This window comes from Stylophora pistillata, chromosome 2, assembly GCF_964205215.1.
Source record: "Stylophora pistillata chromosome 2, jaStyPist1.2, whole genome shotgun sequence".
In the NCBI taxonomy this organism is placed as follows: Eukaryota; Metazoa; Cnidaria; class Anthozoa; order Scleractinia; family Pocilloporidae; genus Stylophora; species Stylophora pistillata.
In genome coordinates, this window is record NC_142520.1 from 38,642,434 (window position 1) to 38,666,413 (window position 23,980).

At 38.4% G+C, this 23,980-nt stretch overlaps 1 protein-coding gene across 1 annotated transcript in view; it reads left to right on the forward strand.

Annotated features, from left to right (window-relative positions):
* The first annotated feature begins 936 nt into the window (after nt 1-936).
* The window catches only part of LOC111318843 (uncharacterized), a 77,103-nt gene continuing 54,059 nt past the window's right edge, over nt 937-23,980 (forward strand). The window contains exons 1-4 of the mRNA XM_088749474.1: nt 937-1,670; nt 2,222-2,371; nt 2,647-2,769; nt 4,697-4,819. Of these exons, the coding sequence (XP_088605600.1) occupies nt 1,358-1,670; nt 2,222-2,371; nt 2,647-2,769; nt 4,697-4,819 (709 nt within the window). The 5' untranslated portion in view covers nt 937-1,357. The remainder of the gene's footprint in view (nt 1,671-2,221; nt 2,372-2,646; nt 2,770-4,696; nt 4,820-23,980) is intronic.

Here is a 23,980-nt window from a genome sequence, read left to right on the forward strand (position 1 = left end):
AATGCCAATTGACGGGCGACGAGGAAAGGTAATGTCAGCAATCACATTGCTGAACACCATCGACTTACCAACCACAACATTGACTGGGACTCTGCACAATGCCTAACCTACAGCATTGACTATTTTCAGCGACTGACTCTGGTAAGCTGGTTTACTAACTTAGAACAGACTCCCCTAAACAGATGTCAACAACTACCCGATCCATACAAACGACTCATTCACGACATAAACATCACAAACGACCGATAAAGAACGACATAACTTTACTGACAGATCGAAACAGACCAATCGCGACCGACTTACGTCGCTTGAGTCTTACAGCCAATAACATCACGGCAAAACCAACCGATCATTTCACACGAACTGGAATAAGAACATTCTACTGACAACAATCATTGCGGTTTTCACCTGCCTGGTACATATTTATTTTGCTCACATTTGTCTTGTGGCCCGGCCAAACTCATGCAACATTTGAATGCAACCACTTGCGACAGTGTTGTGCGCGAAGTGTTGCGCACGTTTGGTCACCCTGTGGCAACTTTCAGGCACGCCTTCAATTTTTTCGGCACGACTTCAACTTTCTGGCACACCTTCAATTTTCTTGTAAGACTTTATCATTCTGGCACGCCTTCAATTTTTTTCCGGCACGAATTTGACTTTGCAGCATGACGTCAGCTTTCAGCAATTCTTTTTCACTGGTATTTTTTTGACTTGCGCGAGAGGAATCGCCGAATAGGAGGAACTGTTCGTAGTCTGTTAGATGACGGGTAAAACGCTTCAGGATTTTTATTTAAAAAACGGAGAATACCTGTAATCAGGAGCTTCTGGATTTCAGTTTAAAAGTTTTTTTTTCTCGGTCAATATGACCAGATCATTTCTTTCAAAGTTTTCTTTACATAAGAATCTTTTTACTTAGCATTTAGAACCAACATTTCTGGGTGGATATTTTTCATACTTGTATATACATTATTCTTAGGTCGCGTAAAGCGTTTGGAATTCATCAGGAGAACACAATAAAGAGTTATTACATCAAAAAAGGATTACAATATCATGGGTGAAGCATATCAAATTCATAATTCGACAGACGCTGAAAGATCCTTTAAAACTCAAATATTTGAATAAAGGTCAATAAGCGTTTTTCTGTTCTTCTTAACATTGTGTAAATTTTGTTCTTACAAAATAAAACTGTGAAGCAATAGTTTAATGTGGATGAGATATGATTGCTATATGTCTCTATCTAGTACATAATCAATCTTTTTAGAGAAAAACGACATTTTTTCCTTTCAAGATAAGCTCTCACAATGTTCTTACGTGGTCTCACTTTCAATGTTTTCAGATTCAGCACAAGAAAAGAAGTATGTGGTGGCTGTTCCGCCATTTGAGATTTGCCCTTTTCACCTCTGTCATGGAGCTTGTCACAGCTATTGATCAATGCGGGACAGAAGTAAGCATAGAAGGAATGGCTCTCAAGCGCTCTGTCTTTAAAAGATGGTCAGTGGCGGCTCCTCACCTCTGCCATGTAAAATGTGGACAAGAGATCAGGTGCCAAAGCTATAATTACGATCGAAAATACCAGATATGTGAACTCAATAACCGCACCAAGGAGGCGAGACCAGAGAATTTCCTTTCAGCCCCTGGATGGTTTTACATCCGGCGATTAAACGGCAGAGGTAAGAAATCAAAAGTCTATGTATTTCGGTTTCTTCTCACTTGATAACACTTAGAATATGAAGAAAATAAAATAATTGTCTTTATCATATGACCCGTCCGACCCCGCTCGCGCAATTCCATAGAAAACCATACTAAAAGCTGACGGGTGCATGGCCGGACGGGTTGACGTGCGTCGGTACGGAAAAAAAGCCGCCTTGCTGCCCTCGCGTATCTTTGTTGAAAAAACTTAAAAGAAAGAGAAATGAGAAAAAAGGTCTCGTTTTTCAAGGAACTGCGAATTTCTTGTTCTGACTTGAAAAATAAAGAAATAATTTTAATTGCTGACTATTTTTTGTGCTTGTGTGGCTGTGTGCTCGTCTATCGCGTCCTATTTTAGGTTGAAATATTCAACACTAAGTCGTCATATTATAAAATGCTTATTGACTGAGTTTGGTCGGGGCGGTCATAAGGCACGGACCTCGCTGCACTTGGTCCTTACGTCATGACCTCGAACCAAATATTTTTCCGTGCGGCCCTCTCACTTAGTCAATAAGTATATATATCATTGCAGCTCTCTTAGGCTCTATCCCTGAATTACCGGCGATGTCTTGTCAAGAAATAAAAGCGAGTGAAGGGAAACACACCATAAGCGGCAAGTATTGGCTGGATCCAACAGAGAAAGGGAAGGCACAACTGATTTATTGCGACATGGTTAACGAAGGTAAGTCCCATAAGTTTTGTTTGAATTGTTTTATTTTGCACGGAGTTGTCAGTATCACGAAAGTATTATAAACTATACTGTCGTTATCACAGTGGTTACTTTTTGAGTTACTTTATTTTATGAATAGTTATCCGTACCATGAAAGTATTATGAATTATGCATGTGCTTTCATTAATATCTCCATCGTAATATTTGGTTTGGATCCGTTCCAGTGTGGATGCCTCTCGTAATTAAGTTGCTCTAACTTAGTCACTGCTTCTCTTTCTAAACTCTAGATATGGATGAATGTAAATATAACATCAGCGACTGCGACGTGAATGCAAATTGTACTAACACATATGGTTCTTACAACTGCACATGTAAAGTGGGATACACCGGCGATGGACACTCATGTTCAGGTAACTTTGAAGATGGTCTAGTGGATAAATGCTTCAGCATTTTTTTTTTTGGTGTATCGTCTCATAACCTTATACAGCAGTACCCATGTAAGTTTTCGTACAGTTACCATGATCTACATCCGGCTTGTTTCAAAGCTGTTGTGTTGATAGATCTGGTAAAAAAACTCTGCTGAAAAATATGAACAACATATAGTATACCTGTACTTGTCACCCTGAATTTACAGGAAATGGACGCAACTGTATAGGTACTAGATTCCTTTCTTTTTGAAACCCCTGATATCAGAAAGATAAGTACTATCATCTTTGCAAGACTTGTTTTACTAGCATGCCTTACAGAAAATAGCGATGAGTGTGGGCCTGAAGACAATGTTGACAATGACAGAAATGTATTAAATAAACATTCCGTGATAAAAACTTTTAATGAAACAAATGTATTAGTCATGAAATATATCAACTGGTAGAAGACAGACTAGATGATTACTAATGGGGAAGAACCACGGATGTGAAGTCGAGGGAATCGTAAAAAAATCTGGTGCATGCATCTAGAACTCAATTTTTTTTCTTATACGATGAATATATGTATCGCAGAGGTCAGTGGTTCGAATCCCGTACAGGCCTGATTTTTCTCAGGTCTGATTTTCGCTATTGCATAAATAGCGCTCTCTACTGCGAGGATCGTGCATCTTACGTATTTTTTTCTTATGTTTATGATCTTACAGATATTGACGAGTGTAAAGGAAACAATTCTTGTCACGTGAACGCTAGCTGCGCAAACAACATTGGATCACATTTATGTGAATGTTACCCTGGATATACTGGAAATGGACAAAATTGTACAGGTGAATTGAATCTCTGTGTTATAAAATATTGATCAAAATATTCCAGCAAGACGCGTTGACTACAATGCCGCGCCATTCAGCCAAGTTACCAGGGAATTCGAAAATATATCAGTTAGACTAGTTTTAGTTTATGCAGCCGTCAGGACCTCTAGGGTTATGTTCCTGACTTGTGAATGAAACATTTTAATAACTGATACATTGTTATTTTACTTTGAACTTGGGAGTTAAGTCAGTATACAAAGAGCAGAATCAGTTTATACAAAGTTTGTTTCGCCTTAAAACTTCCTTTTTGTTTAAATGTTTTCTACTTGCAATGTTTTCTTTCGACAAATCTAATTCGATATCGATGAATGCGAAGGTGGCAATAACTTCTGTGACGAAAATGCGTACTGCTCCAATGCTTTGGGTCTTACAATTGCACCTGCAAAGATGGATTTACTAGAGATGGACACATGTTCAGATAAAAAGAAAGCTTACCGTCATCTCGAGGTGCAATACTCAATTCTTTTCGCTCAAAGACAATAGAGATTTAAAAAGAAGACAAAAAAAAAAAAAAAAAAAGAAAAAACCTGGTTTGCTTAACTTAATTCCTAGTCATCCACGATATTTTTTTGTCCAAAGAGTTACGTTGAAGTTATCGATGAGTGCGGTAATGTAAACCATGCTTGTGATATGAAAGCCAACTGCACCAATACTAAGGGCTCTCGTAACTGCACCACCTTATAATCGCACATGCAAGGAAGGATACGGTGGAGATGGATGGTCATGCGAGGGTAATTCAGATTAGCCTCACTAGCCGAAACTATATAATTACTATCGCCTTAGTAGCTGTTACTTCTTGGATTTTTGAATGCTGTTCCATCTATGAGATGATAATGGCAATATACCGATGACAAGTCATGTGGACACTTCTCTAGCTAGCATTAATTTTACGAAACTCACCGAAATCGCCTATTTTGTTCGTATATCACGGCTGATATACTTTTTAGCGATATAATTTTGTTCGTTTATTCCTTTGTTTGTTTGTTTGTTTGTTTTTTTGGTTTTTTGCTTCTATTGAATTGCCACGACATCCCTTTTACTTCCAGATATCGATGAGTGCAGTAACGGAGACCATCTCTGTGACGTCCATGCGAACTGTACCAACACTGACGGTTCCCACAACTGCACCTGCAGGGAAGAATACATCGGAGATGGACAGTCATGCCAAGGTACGAGCGAATAATGAATCAGAAATATGACTTCGATCGCACGCTACATTATAGTAGCCTTAGCCTTAAACAAAGCATCGTTAGCAGGAACTATTAGGGACTTTAAGCAAACCATGACGGCTACGGCAACGAGAACGTGGAAAAACAATAGATCCAATTTGCAGAACAATAGCCCAGCATGTGCGTTTTCAAACTTTGTACATTTCTTAGCCGTCCTTTGCAATACAACAACGTGAAATCACCAAAATTTGCGTCGTCTGTGAAGCTAAACCGCGGCGGAAAATTATTTCAATTTACATTTTGAACTCAACGCTACTTTTATGCGTTATGTTGCGTTTGAGGTCCCTATGAGACGGTAAACACATCCATCCATTTTCGAAATTCTAACTAAAAGTAGAAACTCATTTTTTAATCGACGTCTTCCGTGGCGTTGCCGTCCTGACTGCTTAAAGTCCCTATTATCCTATTAAGTGCTACGTGTTGCATTTTAAGCAGCCTTACCCATGCCTGTTTATGCAAGGGTTCACCGTGATCTACATTTTGCCTGTTTCAGAGCCATTATAGTGGTGGGTTAAAAATAATTGTGATGAAATGTTCGTTTACAATATCTAACTCGTAAAACACAAAAAGGAGAAACCGTTGTTTTATCCTTTGCAATGATTAATAGCATCGCACGATTCACATTCTTTATCCACTTTAAGGCAACAAAAATGAAAAAAGTGCAAAATATATTTATGGTGTCTCAAGTATTGACGAATGTAAAGGAAATCACTCTTGTCACCTGAATGCTACCTACGCGAACGGCAACGGATCATACGTTTGTACTTGTAAGCCCGAATGTACTGGAAATGGAAGCAATTGTACAGGTATTTAATGTATTACATTTGTGAACCATCACATTCGAGAGAAAAGTAATATTATACGTGCCCAAAGTGTATACTTATCATATCATACTTTTCCAGATAGAAAAGGAAACACATGTGGGCCTGTTGGTGTAGCAGACCGCAACACAATTCCAGATGCCAGAATGACAGCAAGCAGTGTGTATGATGATTCTTATGCTTCATACTTCGGCCGACTGAGTGAAACCAGAGGACGGGGAGGGTGGTGTCCTAGGAATAAATTTAATAGAACCGACTACCTTCAAGTAGATATGGGTTCAGTGCTGTCTGTTTGTGCTGTGGCTACTCAAGGAGAAGTGCGATTTCCGGAATGGACCACCAGCTATAAACTGCGCCTATCCATTGACGGTTTAACTTGGAACACTTACGAGGAGACGAATAAGACAAAGGTTTGGAAGTACCAGTAAATAAAGCGTTGATTTGATCAACGACTATCAGTAATGGTTATAGGGCAAGGGGAATCCAATTTGGTCTGTGAATAACGTGAGTGAGTTACAACATTGTATCACTGCAAGCAAGAGTGTGAATTGTTGTTATTCACGAGTACAGTATGCATATGGTTATTTTACGGTGGGACAGAAAGTCTTGTGACCAGTGAACCAGAAATATTGCACAGCTGGAGAAACAAAATAGCCATCTGTTAAATGCATTAAAAAAGAACTACATGTCTAAAAGGTTTGGAGAGCACTACAATTGACATTTTTTAGTAAAAAAATCAAAGAGTTTGTGGCGAATACGGATAGTTTGCAAGCAGATATAAAGCTAAGGAATTCGTGCCATCTTTAACATTTTCTATGAGTATAGGAGGGTGTATGAACGAGCGATCAAAACAAGAAAAGTGACAGAAAATTTTACTCCGTTTAGAAAATTCCGGCCGCAACAAAAAAGCACAACATGATGTTAATGATGTGAGCTGTTGAGACATGGTCAGATGCCCCCTCCATCCCCTCCCTCCCCTCCTTCACCTACAAGTACCTCCTTGTTTAAATGGAATTTAGAATTGGTGGACTACAACAAGGTGCTCAGTTTCTTTTTTTTTTTTTTTTCGGTTTTCTTTATTCTAGGTCTTTCAAGGAAACTCAGATAGAACAAGCATCGTGAGGCATTCACTTAGAACTGACTTCAAAGCCAGATACGTTCGGTTTTATCCTGTCTCACACCATAACCATCCCTGTTTAAGGGTGGAAATATACGTGCTTAAGTAATGCATGAAAGATTTCTATTGGAAAAAAAGTATGTACGCATGGTGTACAGTAGGAAAATAAACATCACCAAAAAACTAAAAAAAACTTTTTAAATCTAATCTCTACACACCTTTCGCTGCAGCATAATAAAACAGTTACACAGGATAAACGTGAAGTGGAAAAGGTATTCCAGAACTGTGTTAAAAGTTGTGTTTAGTCACTGTCGCTTATTAATTCTGCATTATTGTTGCTATCGGTGTGAGTTTTCTCAATTTTCCGATAAGTTGATAGCTTATGCAAACAATATCAGAAGATACAGAGGAATCGAGAGTAAGCGCGAATACCTGCAACTTAAAGGCGGAGTAGTCAGTCCAGCCAATAACAAAACAGATCTGTGGCAGAGCAACGCCATCTTGGAGCATTAATGTATCAACAACAGTGCTCTAAGACATATCAGTAACAAGTCACTATACCACAACATTAGCGACGGGTAGCTATTCAAACGTCGTTGCCTGATGAAAACAAGCAGCACTTAAGAATGGCTGCCTGTAAGGATCGAGAATCGTCCGTCAGCGACCATTTTGGTGAGTTGCTCATACTTTGCTCAACGATACCCTTTGGTAAACTGTTTTCAAAAATCAAGTTTAAAAGTTCCGACGAGTGTTCATTTTTCAGAAATTTGCGAAAATTTGAAAACGCGGTTTAAGTGCGGTTTTCCGCATGGCAAATTGTCCAAAACTCACTGCGTAAAACCCAAGCTCCGTTGAAGGCTTAAAATTAATTCAATTAACACCAAACTTCACACGATTTAAGAAAAAGTCTTCCCATTCATTTTGTTATGTTAATTTTTTCCGTACACAGTTATATTGTGATTTTGTTTTGTCCCTTAAGCAACACCCTCAAAAAGTGCTGTACATGGGGCGAAAAATAGATAAAATTTAACGCGATAAAAGTGTACCTGGTACATAATTTTTTTAAATTTTAAACTAGATATTCGTAATAAAATGTCCTTATTCAATACCTGAGTAAAATTTGAGGCTTTGAATCGGAACGCTTCCTTTTGAAAATACCACAAATGTTTGTGTCCTGAGCGAGCAAAGATATCTGTTGTGTAAACAAATGCTAATCTAATTATCCCCTGCCAGGGTAGAAAAAGGTTTTGAAATCAACTTTAATTTTGCAAATTTTTTGCTGTTATGTCACAAGATATTAGGGAAAAGGGAAATCATACTTTCAGAGTTGCGTGAGAGCAGAGAGTAAAATAAAATCAGTGTCGAAAATGTACATACGGTTGTTACATCGATCACCATTCTGCAAATTACTACCTCAGCTGTAGGAAAACTATGATATCTCTTGCTCATTTTGTTGAATGACTCTTTTAACCATTTTGGTGAATTGCTAATATTTCGCCCAAAGAAACCTTTCAGTAAACCCTTTTCAAAAACCATGTTTTTAAGTTCCAGCGATTCTTAACTTTTCATAAATTTACGAAAATCTGAAAACGCGGTTTTAGGTTACCTGAGTTCAGTCTCCGCATGTCGGACAGTCAAAAATTAACTGCGAAAACCAAGCTCCGCTCAAGACTTAAAATGAAATCAATCAACACCAAACTTCACACGTTGTAAGGAAAGCTATTCTTATTCAATTCTGGTGAGTAAATTTTTTCGGGCACATCGATTTTGGGATTACTTAAGCCCTTAAAAGAACAACCTTACAGACCATGCAAAATGGCGTTGAAAAACGGTGATATTTCGCGCGAAAAAAATGTAGCTGCTACCTGACACTTTGGATTTTTAACAATATATTCGTCAAACATTGCTATTTCCATTCACTGTGCAATTTTTGAGGCTCTGAATCGTATTGCTTTCTTTCGAAAATGTCAGAAGTGTTCGTGACCTGAGCGAGCAAAATGATGGACTGTGTAAACAAATAACTAGGTAATTTAACCATATTGATACGATGAATATATGAAAGTTCATATATTTTGAACTGCGGTATTAGATAAGTATGATGTATGATCTTCACAGTAGAGAGCGCTATTTATGCAATAGCGAAAATCAGACCTGAAAAAGATCAGGCCTGTACGGGACTCGAACCACTGACCTCTGCGATACTAATGTAGCGCTCTACCAATTGAGCTAACAAGCCAACTGGGAGCAGGCCGTTAAGTTGATTCGTAATAAACCCGTTAGGGTTAGGATGGAATAAATTACAGGGTTATAATAAATTACTGGATGGAAGAGCTTAGAAAAATTTTTACTTATCCTAACCCTAACCCCTTAGGGGTTAGGGTTAGGGATAAATTACGGTAAGGTTGGAGTTAGGGTTAAATTACGATTAGGGTTAGGGTTGGGGTTAGGGTTAGGATGGAATAAATTACAGGTTTATAATAAATTACTAGGGGGAACAGTCCAAAATATATGAACTTTCATATATTCATTGTATCTGATTTATCATCACGAGTTTATTACGAATCAACTTAGCAGCCTGCTCCCCGTTGGCTTGTTAGCTCAATTGGTAGAGCGCTGCACTAGTATCGCAGAGGGCAGTGGTTCGAATCCCGTACAGGCGTCATCTTTTTCAGGTCTGATTTTCGCTATTGCATAAATAGCGCTCTCTACTGTGAAGATTGTGCATCATACTTAACCATATTGAGTTGTTAAATATGTAAATTAAATTGGGTCTCCGTTGTAATGACTTCTAGCTTGTAAAATGTAAAGAGACAGGTCAAAAATTTTTCAAGATGTTTGATAAGGTTCTCCAAAACATTTTTGGGCTGAAAAATCTGCAAGTGAAGTACACATTACATTACCACCTTCTCACATTCAAGTAAAGTCAGCATTATGGTGACTTTTGGCAAGTACATTTGCTGACGATCTCTTTCAGTAGAGCCAAGTACGGGGTTTTTTTATGAATGGACTTTGATGGTATATTGAGGCCAAGATCTTCACACATTTGTTGCAACGTGGGTAACCTCAAGATTTTCAAAGAGTCCTTTAGCACCATTTCAGAAAGATCGTACTGATCGTAGATCAGGGGATGGTCAAGTTGTATTGACGTGACAGTCTCCTTTGCCTCGCTAAAATTACTCTCCTCCTGAGCTTCTCGGATATCAGCGTCATCAGCATCTCATTGGCGTACTAACACACTCTGTCTTGAGAAGAAAGAGGTGATCTGAGTAGTTGTGAGGAATTCCGATGACTTGAAAAGTCGTGCACCATCGGTGCCCCGGGCACGCCGCATATCTCGAGCAACTACCTCAGCGTCAAGCTTGTGGCCTGTCGTCTGCCCTATTCGAAATTTAGACAGAAGGTACGACTTTTGTTTTTCGTTGAATCTGTAAGCCTTCTTTATTACTCTGACAGCCCAGCCTTCTTTCAGAGAAATACGAGAATCTACGTTTCCCACAGTATACTGGGTATACTGACGTACTATCCTTTGCCCTTTGTAGTAAATCTGAGATTGAAGTGTAGAAGTGTTATCGTGTGGTTATCAGACCTTGAATGAAGTTTTCGTTTTTTTCAGTCTTTGGTATATTTATGACAGCCCATTTAGGGTCTCATGTGGTGCGTGTTTGCTGGGATCGGACGTCGGTTATGATAAATAGAAATAATTCGCATTGGTACACTGAAATGCTTGTACAGAATACTGTTCTCCCCCTGCATTCTCAGGAATTATTGATCAATATATACATATTATCTCTATATATGTGAAAAACAACCATTGAATTGTTTAAGAGTCATTCAACAAACTGAGCAAGAGATATCATAGTTTTCCTACAGCTGAGGTCATAACTTGCCTAATGGTGATCGACGTAACAACTGTATGTACATTTTTGACACTGATTTTATTTTCTCTTTGCTCTCACGCAACTCTAAATGTATGATTTCCCTTTTGCCTAATATCTTGTGGCATACCAGCCAAAATTTCCAAAATTAAAGTTGATTTCAAAACCTTTTTCTACCTGGAAGGGAATAATTAGATTAGCGTTTGTTTACACAACACATATCTTCTGTTCGCTCAGGACACAAATATTCGTGGTATTTCCAAAAGGAGGCGTTCCGATTCAAAGCACCAAATTTTACTCAGGTATTGAAGACGGACATTTTATTATGAATATCTAGTTAAAAAGTTAAAACATTATGTACCAGGTATACTTTTATCGCATTAAATTTTACCAATTTTTCGCCCCGTGTACAGCATTTTTTGAGGGTGTTGCTTAAGGGCCAAAAAAAAAATTACAACATAGCTGTGTACGGAAAAATCTAACATAACACAAATGAATGGGAAGACTTTTTCTTAACACATGTAAAGTTTGGTGTTAACTGAATTTATTTTAAGCCTTCAACGGAGCTTGGGTTTTGCAGTGAATTTTGGACAATTTGCCATGCGGAAAACCGCACTTAAGCCGCGTTTTCAAATTTTCGCAAATTTCTGAAAAAATAACATTCGTCGTAACGTTTAAAGTTGATTTTTGAAAACAGTTTACCAAAGGGTATCGTTGGGCAAAATATGAGCAATTCACCAAAATGGTCGCTGACGGACGATTCTCGATCCTAACAGGCAGCCATTCTTAAGCATTGGTAGAGTCGCAATTTGCCCTGGATACCATGTCTCCACAAATAATATATGATATTTATAATGAGAAAAAAGGTTGCACTTAACGTTCATTTACTATCTAAGATCAGCTTTTTGAAGCACTTGGTAATAATTAATGAATTAAAACGTATCAGATGACATGCGAAATTCCCATGGAGAAAGGTAGAGGGTGGTGCTATATATGCTAATTAATATGTACTTTGAAAGGTTTTGCACCATTTCGTCTGGAATCACTTGTGATGATTATCTTAGAAATAGAAATATCGCAACAAACGAAAACTGAGAACAACTTTCAAACTAAGTTAAGTTTTAACTTTAGCAGGGATAACTCTTGGGTCGACAATTACAAATAATGTCAAATAAGATAATAAAAAGAAAAACGACCAAAGAAAAAACAAACAAAGGAGAAAAAAAAAAGAAAATACGAACCGCCTCCCGGTTAGCTCAATGGGTAGAGCGCCGGACTGTTGTGCGGGAGGTCGTGAGTTCAACTCCGGCCGGACCAACACGCACGGTCTTTAAATAACTGAGAAGAAAGTGCTGCTTTTGTAATAATATCTGCAAATGGTTAGACTTTCTAGTCTTCTCGGATAGGGACGATAAATGGAGGTCCCGTCTCACAAGGCCCTTGTATGTGATAAAAAAAATTTGTGGGACGTTAAAGAACTCACACACTGTTCGAAAAGAGTAGGGCACGTAGTGCCTGGTGTTGTGGTCTATCTTTGTGTAGTGTCTATCAAATTGATTGGGGGGTACTGCGCCTTTGAATATTGTATAGAATGGGCGCAATATAAATAAGGAATTCATTCATCAACCCCCGGCCTGAAACCTGATGTTTCTTTCAGCAACAACGGCACTGCATAGTAGCATGCAAATTGAATTAGAAATATCTTCAGATCTATCAGTAATTTAATCATTATGATTGGTAGCTAATTCTCAAATCGCCAACACAAAAATTTAGATTTAATTCACTTCAAATCTTCATGAAAATGAACCTTACATGATGCAGGCCAGAGAAATCGGGATAAAACTGTTCATAATTTGGGAATACTCAGAACCTGATGCGATTGTAATTTAGAATAGTAGTCTGTTTTAAAACGATGATCTTTCAAGCTGGGTTGATCTTGAATATCGCTGTTAGAAAATATACCACCAGAGCATACATGTATTAAAACACTAAAGGCAATGTTAGTTTCTTCAAGTTGCTTTTGTGTTGCACATAGGTCAATATAAGTAACATAAGTATTGTTAACAATGCTAGTTTTTTTTGTATATTTTAGATTAAAAACCTATTAAAGAGAATTACTGGACTTTATCAGGAATCATCGTGGAATATAAACTTTAAATATAACTTTAATTTTTTCAGTTTTGCGTCGAAATTGATTGTTACCCATCACAGGTCAAAGTTGAATCCTCATGACGAGCTTTGCTCTGGATAAAAAATCCTCACCGGGAAAGCCTAAAATGATCCATAGGTCTGTCAAGGTAAAGCGGGAGGACTCCACGAGCAAGTGAAGGAGAGGCGTTTAGCTTCAAATGTGAAATTAATTAAAGTTAACAATGAAAATATTTCCTGGCGCGAGGATCCGTGCTGCTTGTGGGTTAACAGTGTTAAATTAGGACTCTCTCGCACAATACTCACAGTTGTATAATGATTCGGTGGCGGGAACGGCCTAGCTAAGCCTAGATGTGTCATGACATTTGAGGATAGCCTGATTATACCGCGAAACGTGACTACCAAGTAACGTGCGTTGTACCCGGCATGTTTTAACCGTGATCTATAGGCTTGGGACACAAAAAGGGCTCTTATCTGTTCTGCTAAGACAATGCCAAAGTTAAATTGTGACAGCTAAATACTCTGATCAGACCTTTGACTCTGAGTCACGGACCAGTCAGCATGGAGGCCGGTGAGCTGCTCGCCAAGGACCTTGTTTTCTTTCAGGATATTAAAGTGGCTGAAGTTGCTTTTATGATTATCTTCAATAAATTAAAGAAATCGAAATCCGCAACAATAACAACATTGACTTTATTTTTTTTTTTTAAATTAAAGAAATAAAGGCTTTTGTAGCCCGCAGTTAGCAAAGCTATTCCAGGCTGGCTACCTAAACAGACACTGTATAGGCTCTCACATACACACACACACACACACACACACACACACACACACACGCACACACACGCACGCACACACACACGCAACAATGAAATAAATAAATAAATGAGCAAATAAAAATAAATAATAAATAATAGTAGTGATAATCATGTTTTAACTAGGTTTTAACTAGGCCAGTCACACAAGGGAGTTTTTAACAGGTCAAAGAGAAAGCTAATCAGTTGAAATACAAATATAAGCTAGAAAGGTCAAGGTAGCGCAAGTCAACATTCATCTCCTCAATCTCAAGAATTTTCAAAAGCAAGTGAGTTAGCTCACGTTTAAAAGGTGCTTTCCTTAGCTTACGAACTTCAGGGGGGGGGTGCCATTCCATATTTTCGCACCAACTCTGGAAAAGGAAAACAACTGATGATTTGTTCTCGCCTGTTTTATATAAAAGCTTTCAGCTACTGAGAAACGAGTAGAGTAGGAATGAACCTGTTCAGAGTGAGTAAAAAGTTCAGAAATATTGGAAGAAACACAGCGACTTTTGATGTCATGTAACAGAGAGGCAACCAATTTGAAGTAAAGCATTTTTATCGGTAGAATTCCCGAACTACTAAAAAGAGGAGCACTGTGAGATGTATAATCGGAAAAGTACATTAGACGAAGAACCCGGTTTTATAAAATGACGATTTTCTTTAGATGAGTATTCGCGGCTTGGCCCCAACCAACGAGACCATAGGAAATATACGGTTCAATGAGCGAGCGGTAAATGTTTATAAGAGTAGTGAGCGGTACCAAGTGTCTTAGCCTTGCAACAATACCGATACCTTTGCTTATTTTCGTGGAAATGTAGTTAATATGGTGCTTCCAGGAGAGATTACCGTCAATTAGAACACCTAGGTATTTAACATATGTCTTACGTTCAAGAGATACCAATTGTTCCGAGTTATTATCAAGTATTTCAAGGGTCTCCTCAGTTTTTTTTTTTTTATGTTTAAGGTGGACGGCCGGGCCCCCGATGAAGGGAGGTGCAGTGCCCGCCGACCTACATGTGTAAGCCCAACCCATGGCAGGCGTGCAATGCCTTAGGGATGGGGTCCACCAGAAACGAGGATCACCAAACGCCAAACTCGCTGGGGAATCGAACCCCACTTCACCTAAAAATTACACACTCACTCCAAGGAAGAACGCACTCACAATAATAATAATAGACCAAAACGATAATAATAGCCCCTAGCCAGCCAAGGGGTGGCACTGGAAAAAACCAAAACGATAATCATAGCCCCTAGCCAGACAAGGGGAGGCACCAGAATAAACCAAAACAATAATCATAGCCCCTAGCCAGCCAAGGGAAGGCACAACAAAAACCAAAACAGCTAAAAAGCAAACCGAAGGGAGTCACCATGCACGGATGCAATGACACCACGGGCACACCACTGCCGATAAAAAAAGCGACGACGCCTGTTAGACTTGCACCGCCTGAAGGAGACTGGTAGGTAGGACTTCAGGCGGGCCTTGATGGATGCAATCACCGCCACGGCGCTAGGACGAGTATCACGAAACCGGAAATCATTTCTACACTGCCAGATACAAAACTTAGAGACATTGAGAAGATAGACAAAAACACGCGGAACAGAAACAAGGTCACTAGAGTTAAAGCCAAAAAGGACATGACGAAGAGTGATGACAGGACACATAGGAGAGAAACAAAATAGCAAAGACTGCACCCAGGCGAGGACACTCTGAGTAAGTGGACAATAAAAGAACAGATGCTCGAGCGACTCGACCCGGGGCCCACAAAAACAAGAGAGGGGAATAGACAAACCAAACGAGGAAAGACGCCGGGCGGTGTACAGGACGCCGTGCGCGATCTTCCAATTCAGATCGATAACACGGCGATCAAGATGAAAGAAAGATAAGGCGCGCCACGTGGCAGGCCAGTCGAGATTGGGATAGATGAACATAAACTTTAGAACACAATGAGGCTGGACCATGCTCTCAGAGAGAAGGTACAGGTAACAAGACTTACCTCACTTCTGAAGCTCCTGCAGTGCATCGACGTCACTTGGAGAGTTCCCCGTGGCGCAATAACAGCAATATATTTGTCACTGATTATTTTTTGACTCGTGCGATGGACTTCTCCGAAAAAAAGGGACTGCTCGTAGTTTATTGAAATGTTAGGTAATGGGAAACTCGCATCGGGATATTTATTTAAAAAATTATGGATTCCTTTTTTGTTTGTATTTTCGTTTGTTTGTTTGTTTGTTTGTTTTTTTTTGCGGTCAATAAGACTAGATTATTTCTTTCAAAGTTCCCATTCCATAAGAATCGTTTTTACTTCGTATATGGAACCGATACATCTGGATGGAGATAATTGAAACTTGCATACACTTGTTATTAGATCGCGTAAAGCGTTTGGAATTATCAGGAGAACACAATCTAAATCTAAATCTAAATATCGTTATGTCGGCAAAATCGTTTAGGACATCATGCCAACTCTAAGATAATAATAAGTGAAGCTATACTAAATATACAACACCATTAAAAACTATTTAAAATTGTTAAAAACTATTTCAAACTACCGATAAAATAAATCTAAGTTAGTTTGCTTTTAAAAATACGGGGGGATTGGCTGGAAACAGTTTCTTTTGGAAGTTTGTTCCATTCAGTTATTGTCCTGGGAAAAAAAGAAAATCTAAAAATAGCTTTATGTCCTTTCGGTACAAAAAGTTTAAAATCATGGCTTCCTCGGGTTCTCCTTTCTTTGTTTGTTATCAAGTAATCCCCCCAATCCCCATCTAGGAGGCCGTGGCACATCTTGTTCATAGTGGAGAGCCTTGCATGTCTTCTAATTGTTTCAAGCGTATATAATATATATATAATCCCTCTGTTGCACCGGATTGTTATTTGCGTTATTGTAGCACGGACTAGTTACTTCTTATTCAGGAGCAAAACGCTGACAGCTGCAAATTTACAGTAAATACTACAAAAATATACACTAGACATTATTGAATCTTTTTGTGTTAATTTTAATTGAGTCATGAGGTCTCCGTGTTTAATAGAGTCATGAGGTCTCCGTTGTCTTTGGTAAGTTTGTTTTTTTTTGGTTAAAGTACTCTTTGACTTTCAACACTCGCGATATGAGAACAGCTTTCTCCAGCCCAGCCATACATCCTGCACAATGCGCTGAGACAACAGTTCCTTCTGTGGTTGTTATGATCCAAAGCTGCACGTAGGGGTCATTCATCATTTGCGAATGCCTTACTTTAGCGACAACAACAAATTTATCTTGGATTATTTGACCAAGAACACCTGTAACAAAACAAGAAACCATTTGATTGTGGGCAAATAGACTTCGGAAATCCTTGAATTGATCCTTAGTGTAGAAGCTGGTCTCGAGCACAAGATATGACAAAATATCACAAGCTTCGACAGGAGGAAGGCATTCCGAAGTATATTTCTGCACCGGAACGAGCAAATGACCCATGCCGATCCCTGAGATCTTTTTGACATACCTCTTAATACTGCCTTCCAGTGAATTGGCATAAGCGGAAAATATAAGCTTGGAATCCTCAATCGCTTTGTCCGAAGACGCATATTTTCCCAATTCACTGACCGCTATCTCAAGAATCACTCCTCATACATGGCGGCGCCTCGTTTTCGAACATTTCTATGACGTCACGCGAACAGACTCTATACTAAAATAATTGAACAACGAAAGTCCTCTTTTACTTTGCTTTTGTGCTACGTGTTTCACCACTTTTGCGGCTCTTCAGGCATAACAAAGTGTCTTTATTGACTTATTACGTCACAGATCTATTTGTAGTTAAAATGATAATGGTTATTGTAATTCGATAATGGTTAATGTAATTTTCCTCACTTGTTTGTTAAATTCGCTGCCGCCAGCTTTTAAGCGCAATTCGTTTCAAATCCTATTCCATTGTTTTACGGCGAAATATTTAACAGAGTTCAATCCATGCTTTGTGGTATTTACTTTTGGTAGCGATAGCATATTATTGCCCCTTAAATCGTACTTATTATTTCTTCTTTTAACAAGTATTTTGATGCATATGGAGGCGGTGCCTTGAAAACGAGCGTTGATGGTTATTAACATGTCCTGGACACGAAGGTTTTCTAACGTGGTTCCTAAACCTACACGCTTTAGCAAATTATGATATGCAGTGAAAGAGGGTTTTCTTTTTTCTTTGCCCATAAAAAAGTGTTTAGTAGAACATTCAACATTCATAGTTTGGTTGTTCTCCAATTCTCCTGTTTTTGAGTCGCCACAAGCTAAAGCTGATTTCTGGCCAGACCGCCCGTGTGGACAGCTATCAAAATCAGAGGAGAACCTTCTATTGGACTTAATTTGCATATCAAAAACTCACTAAATTGGAGGAAAGAATTCTTAAATTGCAGGTGCAAGTCGGGCTAAAAAAAACTTTCAGTGAGAGCGACACTTTACAAAAGAGTTTACCTCGTTGAAGCCGTAGGAAATTTGGTCAAAATGCCACAGAGATATCAATTTGAATCTTAAAAAAAAAAAAAAAAAGATTTTCTTAGGCGCTTCCATTTTCGCATATTTTAACTAAAAATGTCTTTTCTCATTTGATGCTGCTTCTAATCACTGAAATAGGTACAAGAAGAGTCCCTAAGGATAGAGAGTGAAAGATGGAAATAACTGCCTGAGGAGAAAGCTAACCAAATTAACTGTTTCAGAACACACCAATTGATCTCACAGCGTCTCTGTGACGGGCGGTAAAACACCTTTCATAGATCACGGCCAAATGTGATTGGCTAACACGTTTCTAGGAATTGTAACCTTAAATTGGAGGTACATCTCAGTCAACAAACTGCTGTTAAGCTCCTCGGTGTGTTCAATAGCTCCAAAACATCGAAAGTATTTCTTTTCAGCTGATTTTGTGCGGACATGAGGGTTTTTCTCCACTTGTTCCTTATCTCTGTGGTACTTCCCCTCAGACAATTTCAGTTCTGCCCAGATGGTATGTTAGCTTTCATTTTTTGATAAGAAACCTTTATTTTTCTGCTCTTAATTTTTCAGCTAAGTTCTAACAAGGTCATCCAAAATTTATGAATATATTTTTGAAAATTCCATTAAGCATGTCTGGTGCTTGCACAAACTCAAGGAAGAGCCTGAAATTAGCCGCGCACTGAGGGAAACAAAAATTGACATATTAACAAATTGGAAAATAGTCTTTTTTATTCGAAAAATTGCCTTCCTTTTTTGTTATATTCTCCTGTGGAATAACAATCTCTCTTTGGATACACGATTATTCGCTGGTGTCATATTTAGTTAACATCATTTGTTTTTAACTGAAGACAAACTTTTGTAGTATACACCTCGAAAACATATTGCCGACAGGTTTTAAACATATACCAAAACGAATGCCTTTTAATTTTTAGAACTCGGCGTTCGAGGCATATTATTTTCTTCATAGCACCCTTCCTGTGGTATGTATTACACAATTTTTGGAAGCCTAATCAGTGGGTTTTTCAAAGCCAATAAAAACATAGAGGAAGTTGTTGAAATGCAGGCAGAGCAATTATGTTTCCAATAATGCAAAATAAATACTGGCTGTGAATGAGAGAGAACATCAAAACTTCTCACTTGACAGGTGGCTAAGAGATAGATGACATGGATGTCTAACCATGAAGATATTGAAATTAGTTATATTTAACAACTCTTTCTTGGAACATTCTTACAATTCAATTACAATCGAACAAACAAACAAAAATCACAAAGAAAAAAAAATCACAATGTAAAATGAAGAATTTGTTTGTGCTTGGCGCGTGCATATCGGGAAACAGATGCACGCAGCAGGAAATCTTCAAAGCACAAGGGTAGCGTAAGAGTTGGTTGAGGTGAGGCCATGAGATAATTCAAGACGAAAGCTCTTCCCAAAAGAGTGCTAAATTTTATGCTTGGAAGCGGAACCCGAACGAATTTCCCTCATTTACGACTACTGCGTAGCAGTTAGCATGCTTGGACCATTTTTTGCTAGAATTTATGACGAGAATGTGTAGTTTTGAGTTGAAAATTCTGAAAGATTTTAAGCAGAAAAAATTAAATCAACAATGCTCAAATAAGTCTTACTATTTTAAAGAAGTGTAAGAAAGCTCAGTTTGCATGTTACGGCCATAACTCGTACCGTTTTTAATAATGAAATATTTTTAACCTTAAGGCTATTTTGGTTGGGCGAGGAGGACGTGATTTGAAATAGTGTACATAAGCTGGGAGTTCATAATTGAAACCTCTTGCCTCTTTTATCATTGAATATTAATGACAGCTATTGAGTTTTCTGGGCACGAATTTTGTTCGGAGTTTGGGCTGGTCAAAGTTACACTTTGCAATTATCAGTACCATTTTTATCAACTGTGAAGCTGCGTTTTACAGGTGTTTCGCAGAAAGTATTTGAGATGAAAAAAATAAACAAAAACCAATCCTTTGTTTAATGTAAGCTGGGGCAGCAGAGGTCATCATGAAAATTATTTGCATTTCTATAAAAGAACGAAAAAGTTTATTTTCCGGCTTTTGGAGGTCATACAATCCTTTTCAGGAGATCTTTTTGACTCGAAAAAAGTAAAAGATATATATATATATATATTTGATCTTGGTATCTCACTGAATACGTCGTAATTATCAATATAAGTCCCAAGCGCTCGGAAAGCGAGTTTAACAACAGATGTGACCTTTAGAATTCATGACCCAGGTTGCTATTTAACTTTTAATGATTTGAATTTTTTTAGATCAATGCCGTATATTAGCATTTCCATCGACTTTGTTCTTTGTGGGAGAACGTCTTGTTAACCACACCATAACAAACATTAGTGTGACGGACAGGGACACGTGTGAATATAGTTGCTACCTGGACTATAACTGTGTCAGTGTTAACTTTTATTTTGGAGAAAAGGGAGCAGAAGAACACAACTGCGAACTGAATAACTCAACGGCTCAAGAGCATGATAAAGATCTGGTGGAAGCAGCAAACTATGTGTACCATGGAACTAAGGTACATGGACGAGCTGTTAATTACACCTCTCCCTTTTCTAGTGATTCACGAGAGCTGAGGGTTACTTTCATCCATTATTTGTTATTTTTACATAATTTTAGATAAGTGCTTTTATAAATAAGCAGTTACTAGGAACAAAAATCCTTTGAGTGCTTTGTGGACACTCAACTCTATTAATAAAAGCAAGTAATCTGTCATTTTAGAACCATGCTCACCGGCCTTGAGTAAAAAATTGATCGCTCTCCATGCCTCTTACATACAAATTCTCGTAGGCAAAGATAAATGAAAAGGTCATTGTAAGGTATTACTGGAAAAGACATTTTTTATTCAACTGCTTTTTCGAAGCTTAAATATACTATGTTTAAATACAATCGAAATAATTAAATTCATTTCATAGCTCAGGAGAAGATCACAACTATGGAAATAACGATAAAGTCGAGCTATGACTGGGGTTACTAGGTGCTCTTCTTAGGAACCACACTATTTTCTTTAAATCCTGTCTAAAGACGCCCTTACCCGATTTTTTTTTTTGTGCGCTCAAGTTCTCGACGAAACGTCAGAGAAGACTGTCAAGATACTGGACAACTACTTGTGACATCCCATTTTTTTTCTTTTTAAGAACTTTTGCGCTCAATGTCCATGCAAAAACAACGGCACCTGCCAGTCGGGATTTACAAGAAAACGATATCGATGTTCATGTGCGTCTGGATTTACTGGCCACGATTGTGACGTGGGTAAGAATTGAAATGATAGAAATTGATTTTGTATTTGATAGCAGCACAGTGGATTGTTTAAGATTCAAAATCGGTTGTACTTATTTCACGTGTTAACTGTGACCTAATGCGGAGCAAAAAGGAGAGTAGGGGCAAAATTTCAATTTTTTTTTCTTTTTTTATAATTTCTGGGTATCGTGTCTTGTTTAGGATGAACAGGAAGGAACTAAAGCCAGCTCCTTTTCTTGTAAAACTTGTTTTCTTTTTTGAAGACTTTCCAACCTTTTCCAAGTTGCAGCCTCGTGTGCACTCATGTTGTCACCTAAAGTGATCACCTAAACTGACCAAACAGTTTTTGTGTGTGTGTGTGAGAACTGTATTCCTGTTAACAAAACTTTAAACCAAAGAAAAATGGCGCCTAAATCAAAACCAAAACAACAACAACACGAGGTTTCCAGTTACGTCATTATCACGTGGCCACTAACTACATCAATGTATTTATAGTCGCGACACATGTATTATTCTCTAGATATCCCTCAGTGGAGTCTTTTGATATCAATAAGAATTCAAGCCACCTCCATTAGGACCAGTCTATTTCAGGCATTCAGTGGAAAAGTCGTCGTCGTTGGCTCCCCTTCTGTATAGAAGATAGGTGTCCATTTCACATCATTGACTGATGGTGAGTTCTGTAATGGCTGTAAAGGCCAATACGAGCCTTGAATTGTCTATCACATTCTGGACAACACAGGCCTAGTGGTAATTCTGTCCGTGGCTGTTATTGTCTTTCTTTCTTCCTTTCCCTCTTCAGCCCTATGCCTTTTGAACACCTTTCCTCAAACTTTTCCACTCCATCTCTTATTGCTTTCCTCCAAATAGTTCTGTCCATAGCTAGATTTTCCCGTTCTTTAGTGTCAATAGCGCACTGGTTAAGGTGATTTTTCAGCCCGTCCTTGAATCTTTTCTTTTGCCCTCCTACATCCCGTTTACCTTCTGTCAGTTCACTGTAAAACATCTGTTTTGGCAGTCGGTTGTTTTCCATCCTCACTACATGGCCACTCCATCTCAACTGGTGTCTCACAAACGCACTCTCCACACTACACATAGTTGATTGTTTCAAAACACTGAGATTAGTTCTCCTATCTTGCCACTTAATGGTCATCGTTTTCCGTAAACATCGTTGCTGGAACTTTTCTAAGGCTGCTATGTGTCTGCGGTAGATTGTCCATGTTTCAGATCCGTGTAGTAAGTTGGATACAACTATGGCTTTATACACCTTGATTTTTGTGTCTAACCTGATATCTCGGTCTTGAAACACTCTAGACTGGAGTTTTCCGAAAGCTGCAGCGGCTTGCTGTATTCGATGATTGACTTCTGCGTCCACATTTGCATGAGAAGATAAAGTGCTGCCGAGATACGTAAAGTTATCCACGTTTTCCAGGACTGTTTCTCCAATTTTTATAGAAGGTGGAGTTTTAAATGTGTCTTTTGGAGAGGGTTGGAAGAGAACTTGAGTTTTCTTGGCATTTATCTTTAAGCCGAGTTGTGTATATGCATAGTTAAAAGCATCCAGTATAGTTTGTAGATCTTCCTCAGTATGTGCTGCTATGGCATTGTCATCTACATACTGGAATTCAACTATTGCAGATTTAGAGATCTTACTTTTTGCACGTAATCTTTGCAGGTTGAAGAGTTTTCCCTCATAGCGAAATGCAATTTCAATCAACTGTACCGGTAGTCTTGAGTATGCAATGAGGAGCACGACTGATATAAAGATGGAAAACAGTGTTGGCGCCTTTAGAAAACCTTGTTTCACTCCTGTCTTTACTTCAAACGGTGTGGAGGCATCATCGTTTACAAGCATAGTTGCTGTCATCTGATCATGCATTAGTTTTATCATATTGATAAATTTCCGAGGACTTCCAGATCTTGCCAACACATCCCAAAGCAGCTCTCTAGCAACAGTATCAATGCCTTTGTGAGGTCGATGAATACCACGTATAGTGGTTTGTTCTGTTCCATGCATTTTTCTTGAAGTTGTCTCAAAGAGAAAATCATGTCAGTTGTTCCCCAATTTGGTCTGAATCCTGATTGACTTTCTGGAAGGATTTTCTCTGCGATCCCCTGGAGTCTCATATTAAGTACGCTTGATAGGACCTTACCGGCATTGCTAAAGAGTGACATTCCTCTGTAGTTACCACATTCTGACCGATCATCCTTTCGCTTGTAGATTTTAACTATATTAGCATTTTTCAGTTCAGGTGGTATTTTTTCTTTTGCCCAGATTTTGATAATAACCTGATGAAGTTGTTCTTGTAACTTTTCACCACCATATTTATATATATATATATATATATATATATATATATATATATATATATATATATATATATCAGCTGGTATACCATCAGCTGGTATACAATACTCAATTCTTTTCGCACAAAGGCAATAGAGATTTTAAAAAAAATGGGTTGCTCAACTTAATTCCTAGTCATCCGCGACATTTTTTGTCCAAAAAGTTACCTTGACATTCCTAATACTTATAAATATCGATGAGTGCGATAATATAAGCCATGCTTGTGATATGAAAGCCAAATGTACCAACACTAAGGGCTCTTATAATTGCACATGCAAGGAAGG